Source organism: Geospiza fortis, unplaced genomic scaffold, assembly GCF_000277835.1.
Source record: "Geospiza fortis unplaced genomic scaffold, GeoFor_1.0 scaffold85, whole genome shotgun sequence".
Taxonomy (NCBI): Eukaryota; Metazoa; Chordata; class Aves; order Passeriformes; family Thraupidae; genus Geospiza; species Geospiza fortis.
In genome coordinates this window covers 2367102-2375170 of record NW_005054358.1, presented here as the reverse complement: position 1 = coordinate 2375170, position 8069 = coordinate 2367102, and the positions used below count along the sequence as shown (strand labels likewise).

General features: G+C 47.7%; 1 protein-coding gene across 5 annotated transcripts in view; it reads right to left on the bottom strand.

The window, feature by feature from the left end:
• The window catches only part of CACNA1B (calcium voltage-gated channel subunit alpha1 B), a 330258-nt gene that overhangs the window by 56401 nt on the left and 265788 nt on the right, over positions 1–8069 (bottom strand). For all 5 annotated transcript variants that reach the window (XM_031059209.1, XM_031059210.1, XM_031059211.1 and 2 more), the window contains exons 26-31: positions 5612–5772; positions 4431–4568; positions 3394–3595; positions 1653–1817; positions 540–650; positions 305–388 (exon numbers count right to left, since the gene is read on the bottom strand). In XM_031059209.1, the coding sequence (XP_030915069.1) occupies positions 305–388; positions 540–650; positions 1653–1817; positions 3394–3595; positions 4431–4568; positions 5612–5772 (861 nt within the window). The remainder of the gene's footprint in view (positions 1–304; positions 389–539; positions 651–1652; positions 1818–3393; positions 3596–4430; positions 4569–5611; positions 5773–8069) is intronic.

The window sequence follows — 8069 nt, the reverse complement described above, 5'->3', positions numbered from 1 at the left end:
AGCAGGATTTGTCCATGAAGAGGCAGAAAAGGCCTGGGGATGGAGTAGTTTGCTGCAGGAGAGAGGGAGCTGCTTCCTGGCAGAGTCACGAGCACTGTGCTTCTCATCAGAGCCTTCCCTCTTTGGGGCAGACAGCTGTGCTCAGCTCCATGGAAAAGCAGAGCTCATGGAACAGGGTCAGCCAAGGCCATCATGACTCCCAGAGGCAGCTCCAGGGAATAAGGCTGGTAAGGGAGAAGGTTCAGTGTCTTGACAGGGCACAGCTTTGTTTATAAATGAAATAAATTGAGCAAACTGTACTTACCGCAATCTCTGTTACTAAAATATCAGTAATACTTCCCAACACTGTTACAAAATCAAAGACATTCCAGGCATCTCGGAAATAATTCTGCCAAATGAGAACACAAGGGGAATAGAGGGATCCAGGGGTTATTTTTTTATTGCCAGCACAGGTCAGGCAGTTTTTTGTTTGTTTGTTTTTAAACGTGCATCACAAAATGTGAGCATTTCAAGAGGGAAAAGAGGTGGAAGGCACCTACCAGCACACCAAAGGCAATGATCTTCAGCACACATTCCATGGAAAACATGGATGTAAACACAATATTCAGGCATTTCAGCATTTCTTCGTATGCTTCTGGAGCATCATAGAACTAAAGCAGGATGGAAGAAGGGCTGTTACTGGAAGATCACTGACAGAGTAAAACCTTGCCCAGCTGATTACTGCTCATTTTAGTCAGGATTCTGTGCTCACTTTGAGCAGGATTTGGGGTTACAACACAATTATTCCTGTCTCTCTTGCTCCATCCTGTACTGAGGGGGCAGCAGGAGTATCCCCAGCAGTGGAGACTGCTGCTGAGGGACATCCCCCTGTAAGCACACACAGACCAGGAGGGAGGAAGGGCATTTTCCAACCCAGAGGATAAATGCAGAACTGTTTCTTCCATTAAGAATATATGGAGACCCCTTGACTGTAAAGATAGTCTAAGACAGGCAAGGGATAGGAGGGGACATCATCCACCTGTGTCTCTTCCCCCACTCTGGATCACATCCCAGGAGCCTGATGCTGTTCCAAAATTGAGTAATTTCACAGAATGATAGAATGGCTTGGGTTGGAAGGAACCTTACACATCATCCAGACCACCCCTGCCATGGCAGGGACACCTTCCACTGTCCCAGGTGCTCCCAGCCCTGTCCAGCCTGGCCTTGGGCACTGCCAGGGATCCAGGGGCAGCCCCAGCTGCTCTGGGCACCCTGTGCCAGGGCCTGCCCACCCTGCCAGGGAACAATTCCTGCCCAATATCCCATCTAACCCTACTCTGTTTCAGTTTGAATTTCCATGGCCTGACTGGACTTTGAGCAGCGCCAAGACCCTGCTCTGCAGGAGAAAGCTCAGGCTGGGCTGGAGATCAGGACCTGCAGATCCCAGTTCCCATCCCATGGTCACACACCAAAGGGGCTGAGCCCAACCATCCCTCTGCAGGGAACCCCATGGTGGGATCTCATCCCAGTGAATCCACCTCCCTCAGGGGCCAAAGGAATCCCATCAGGCACATGGGGAGTGGTGGCTGCTCTGCTGAGACCCCCAGCTCTCAGGGTGAGAGTCTCTCCAGCCAACAGCCCAAAATTCCATGATTCAGGGAGATCCCACTCACCTTCATCATGAGGACGATGGTGTTGAGAGCAATCATGACCATGATAAAGTACTCAAAGGGAGGGGACACCACGAATTTCCACATCTTGTACTGGAAGGATTGCTTGTTCTGAGGCATGTAGCGGGTCAGGGGCTTGGCACTTATGGCAAAGTCTATGCAGGCCCTCTACAAAACAAAAAGGGGATGAAAAGGTGCCACAGAAAGGGCTGGAAGTCTTTATCCATCAGGATGTGGTTGGGAGAGTGAGCAGAGCATTTACACCAAGTGAGTACTGGCTGTTCCTGTAAAATGCAGCACAGGACCCCCAAATCCTGATCCATTTTCCTGGAATATTTACCCTATAACATTCCTATACCCCTTGCAGTCCTACCTCATTCCATTAGAGCCCAGCTCCTCCTAGGTCCTGATCCCTTCACACTTCTAAAAACATTTCCAATTCCTCCTGATGGGTGATTATAGGAACCAGAGGATTGGTAAAGATGTTATTTGTGGTTTTTAAAAAGTATTGTGGAACTCGGGTGTGTCCTCACACACAGCAAGACCCAAACAGCTCGGAATGTTTCATAAAATGAGAACTGAATTTACCAATAAATCATCCACCAAAAGCACTTGGGGGAACTCTCAGAGATCCCCTTCACTGGCTATTTCTGTTCACTTTATTATGAATATAAAACTGTGATAAAAATTGCTTTCTATAAGAGGTTTTGATTCTGGAGCATTTTCTCAACTTGAATTTACATAAGAATTTCAAGTCTGAGATCACTTTCTGCTCAGTTGGAAAATAACATGGGTAAAGCTCTCTAAATATTCTGCTTTATTTTGGACTTTTTGTTCATTTAGACAAACAAAGAACTAATTAAAAATCACTTCAAAATTCATCTCTTTTCATCAAAAATCAGGTTCCAGTTTCAAAATATATGAAAAGAGATGGTTCTTCCCAAAAGAGGTCATTGAGGCTGTGGGACCCTGGAGGAAGGATGCTGCAGATGCTAAAAATCTGCATGGATTGAGAAGGAAACTGGATACACCCATGGCAGGAAGATACACAGATGCCAGTAACTAAAGAAAAACCAGCTCAGGAAGTCCCTGAGTGGAAAACAATGGTATTTTGGGGGGCTTTAAAGAAAAGCCTCACAGCTTCTTCTGCCCTGGTCTTACACTCTTCTCAAGGCATCTCCTTTTGGCTGCTGCTAGCAGGAAAAATCCCAGCCAGGCACAAAACCAGGCTGGAGAGAGGAGTTTTCACAGCAGTTGAACCTCAATTTGGTTTCTGAGGTCTGCCCTCAAGGTTTGCCTCCTTCAACCCCTCCACACTCGAGCAAACATAAAATCATGGAATGGTTTGGGCTGGAAAGGACCTTAAAGCCCATCCAGTGCCACCCCTGCCATGGCAGGGACACCTTCCACCATCCCAGGCTGCTCCAAGCCCTGTCCAGCCTGGCCTTGGGCACTGCCAGGGATGGGGCAGCTTCTGCCAGGGCCTCCCCATCCTCACTGTGGTGTGGTCCAGGGGGATGTGTGACAGTGGTTCCCAACAGGAAGCACCTGAGGGCTCTCCCGGGGTTTGTTTTATGCAGAAGCTGAAACAGCCACTCATTTCTTTGGTCTCTACACCACACCCTCCAATAAGCACTGCTCTCCAGTCCCCCCAGCACAGGGGGAACAGGGAGTGGACTTCCACCAGTACCCAGAGGCTCTGAGCCCCTGGAACACCAATTCTGGAGTTACAAGAGGTGGGTACCTCGTTTTTCTCGAGGCTGCACTCTGACATCACTTTATCTCCTTGCTCCTGGAAGGTGATGATGATTAACGCCACAAAGATGTTGACAAAGAAAAAAGGGAAGACAACAAAATACACCACGTAAAAGATGGACATTTCCATCCTGTAGCCAGGGCTGGGCCCCTGTTCCTCGTAGGTGGCATCCACTGAGTGCTTCAGCACACTGCAAGCAAATGCAAAGAGAGAGGAAAGGTCAACACAATCCCTGGAAAGCACCAAGGACCCCCTGAGAATCACTCCCTGGCCTTCACTCACGTGCAGGGTTTTCCACATATGCTCAGGAAAAGCTTGCTCCCATCCATGAGGCTGGGAAGAAGTTTTCCTTGAGGATATTTTTAAGGAAACCCTTTGTTCTCACCATTCTGCAGAATGGTGGAGATTTGCTGTGCCCAGATCCACTGATCCCCCCTGACCTCCCGAAGGGGAGAGGATCCAGCTGGATCTGGCTTTTCTTCTCTGGTCAACAGGCATGGAGTAAGAGTGGGAAAAGGGAGATGTTGATGACATCCAAGTAGGGGAACACAGTGAGGGACTGGAAAAGGGAGGCTGATGCTGTTTCAGTCTTTATTTTATGAAAGAGTGGAATGTGGAGGCAGAGAAGCCCTGGCCACACACTGCACTCCACGTGTGCCAAAATAAAGTCATGTGCTGAACAGGAAATGTCATTTGGGGCCTGTCATGCCCAGCAGACTTTCAGCAGAGCTCACAACATTTTTTCCCCTTAGTTTTCTACCATTTCCATTATCATTTTCACCCCTGAGAAAGGTGTGTGAGTCTAAAAGCCTGAAGCAAGAACTGAAAACTTTCTGAGCATCCCTGTGCAAGCTCAGGAGAGCACCAAGGAAAATGCAGAGCTCTGCCTGCTGGTTCACCGAATAATCACACAAAACTTAGCTGATAAAAGACTTTTCTCATTTCTCAGGTCACCTGCTGTCCCTCAGAGCTCTGGGGACCTGCTTTACCTGCACCATCAGCCCCTTCCAGGGCCATGTACTCACGTTGGCCACCCTTCCCCTGTGGACACGGTGAAGAGCGTGAGCAGAGCCCAGAGCACGTTGTCGTAGTGGAACTCGTATTTTTTCCATTCCCTGGGCTGTGCCTCCACCTCATTTTTTTCATAATCGAGGTACTGACCCCTAGAAAAAAAGAGATTTGGAGCCAATGAGAGAATTAAAGCAGATCAGGCATTCCTTAGCACTCAGGAGTGTTGGAAAGCCCCAGCAGCACAGTCTGGACCGTGCTGTGGGTTAAAGACAAAGGGACTCCCTTAAAGTCCATGACAGAAGTAAAAGCCAATTTTTGAGCCAGTTCTGCTATGGGAACTGGACCTGAGGCCTGAAAATGAAAGAGATTTTAATCAGGGCATTCATTCATTCATTAGGCAAAGCCAGCCATTAACACCATGCCTGCCCCTCAACTGTCTGACCCCACAGGAAACTTCTGCTTGATGGGGAAACATCTCTGCCTCCTACTCCAGGGTTGGATCTAATTCCTAAATGTATCCCACTTTGAGGGGTCTGGCATGTGGAGAACCCTCTCCAACCTACCCTAGTCTGTAATTTCACATTCCGTTCAGTAATTTATCTGCATTTTTCCAAGGAAGAACTGCACTGACAGCCCCTAGAACCCCAGCAGGGATGAGCCCTGCAGGTGCCAGGCAGCAGGAGAGGGATGGGCAGAGCAGGACAGTGCTGAGGAGGTGCTTTGGGTGCCAAGAAAAAAGCTAATGAGATGCACAACATACCTTGTCAGCCTGCTGGGAAGAACAAAGCATGACAGGGCTTTTAAGATATTCACATCCTGTCCCTGTCCTCGCTAATTAGTAGCTCTTTAACGTCCCACGCTTCTGATTATTTATTCAGTGTGTTTTTCTAATTCATAAGAGCTCTAAGAATGGAGGCAACAGGTAGAAAGAGGAGTCACACTATCACAATCCCTTCTCAAACATCACACTCAGCTTTCCCAGGAAAGAAGCTGCCTCCCCTGTATGCTGAAGATCAGAGCCAGGAATGACAGAGCTGCTAAAGAAAAAGAAGGGAAAATTCACCTCCAGGGTACCTGTGCTGAATTATTGCTCTTATTTACAAAGGACTCTTCCCACTGAGCAAATCCCTGCCTTTGGGCCAGCCTGGGGAGCTGGAGGAAGCTGCTCCCAGCCATTCCCTGCTCCCAGCTGTACCTGCAGTCCTTCTCCAGCTCCTTGGACTCGTCCGTGCAGTAGAAGAAGCGGCCCTTGAAGAGCTGCACGGCGATGACGGCGAAGATGAACATGAAGAGCATGTAAACAATGAGGATGTTGAGGACGTTCTTCAGAGAGTTCACCACGCAGTCAAAGACAGCCTGAGGGTGCAGGGGGACAAGGTCAAGGGGTGGGAAGAAAGGAAAAGTTCATCCAAAATCTTGGCACCACCATTTAATCACACTCAAGGAATCACAGAAGGGTTTGGGCTGGAAGGGACCTTGAAGATCATATCATTCCCACCTCCCACTGTCCCAGGCTGCTCCAAGCCCATCCAACCTGGTCTTGGGCACTGCAAGGGATCCAGGGGCAGCCACAGCTGCTCTGGGCACCCTGTGCCAGGGCCTCACCTCCCTCCCAGGGAACAATTCCTTCCCAATATCCCACCTAAATCTCTCTTATTTGGGACTCATTAACCATCCCACCACCCATGGATGCTTCAATGGATTTTTGCTTCCCAAACACTTCCCAAAGCTGTGAGAAATAACTCCAGCTTCCTTCGTCTCCTGCTTTATCCACAACTTTGGCTGTGCCACTGAATCTTCTGATACTGCTCATAACATTTATAAAGACAATCACAGCTTGTCAAGACAATATTAGTCCTGAGCAAACATTTCGTTATAAAATGAAAATTGCACTGGTTTTGATTTAATTCCAGTGGTTGGATAAAAAAATGTTGGAATAATTAGGAAAAAATACCAGAAACAAAACAACCAAATGCTTTGAATAAATATTTTTATAAAGAGCTGTCTGTCAAAATGAGGTGTGACTAATGTAGTCAGCATGTGCACTCCCAAACTCCCTGCAAAGAACTCTTCAAATCCATTTCCTAAGTGGGTATGAGGCCCTGATTCATTACAAGTAATTTGCAGTTTCATTTTTTTGCAGTTTCATTTTAGTCAGAAGTTTGTCATAATATCAGAAATTGAGCAGTCCCTGCCCGAGCACAGGGTTTGTACAATCCTGCTTCTGTTCCTCTGAATGGAAGTGAATCATTCACAGAATTACTCCTGATGCAACTGTCTTAGGTTGCAAATGTGAGACCTGGAGGTCTCAATTCTATTGTTATTTTCTGCTAATGGGTCAGCCCTTAAAACCAGGTGGGGCACTTTTCTTTATCTCTTCCAGGACCCATTCTCCCTCCAGGAGGGAGGGAAGGAATCTGTTGTTAATGGGCCATTAAATGTCCCTGCATGGCTGATAAAATTCCAGCATCCCATTGGGAGATGCTCTGCCCAGGGGGAGGAGCCAAGCATTCCTACCTGGATATAATCTGAGCCTGGAGCAGCACAGCAGCCTTTGCCCCCTGCATTGCCAGAGGAGCAGCTTTCTGCTGCCCTGCATTGCCAGAGGGAGCCCAGGCCCATCTGCAGCAGCCCTGGAGCTGCAGAGGAAAACTCCCCCCTTGTGCAGGATCCCTGCTCCAGCAGAACCACAGCTGCTGCCACCACTGAATGGGACTGTGCCACCACCCTGACACACAGCGTGTCACGGCCTGTTCTGGCAGTGGTTTGTTTTGTTGTTGTTTTGAATTACTGCATTTTTATTTTAATTTTCCTACTAAATAACTGTTTATCTTACTCCCGTATTTTTACCTGAGAGCCCCTTAATTTCAAAATTATAACAATTAGGGGGAGGGGGTTTACATTTTCCATTTCAAGAGAGGCTCCTGCTTTCTTCAGCAGACACCTGTCTTTTGAAACCAGGAAAGCCAACCTAGGAATCCTGATGGAAATCCCTCTGATCAACCCAGAAATCCTGATGGAAATCTCTCTGATCTGCCCAGAAGTCCTGATGGAAATCTGTCAGACCAGCCCAGAAATCCTAATGGAAATCCCTCTGATCAGCCCCGAAATCCTGATGGAAATCCCTCTGATGAACCCCGAAATCTTGATGGAAATCCCTCTGATGAACCCCGAAATCCTGATGGAAATCCCTCTGATCAGCCCCGAAATCCTAATGGAAATCCCTCCTATGAACCCAGAAATCCTGATGGAAATATCTGATCAGCCCCGAAATCCTGATGGAAATCCCTCTGATCATCCCAGAAATCTGATGGAAATCTCTGATCAGCCCTGAAATCCTGATGGAAATCCCTCTGATCATCCCAGAAATCCTGATGGAAATCTCTGATCAGCCCTGAAATCCTGATGGAAATCCCTCTGATCAACCCAGAAATCCTGATGGAAATTCCTCTGATCGGCTGTGAAATCCTGATGGAAATCTCTGATCAGCCCTGAAATCCTGATGGAAATCCCTCTGATCAACCCAGAAATCCTGATGGAAATTCCTCTGATTGGCTGTGAAATCCTAATGGAAATCCCTCTGATCAACCCAGAAATCCTGATGGAAATTTCTCAGCAGCCCTGAGAAATCCTTAGAAATCCCTCTGATCTAC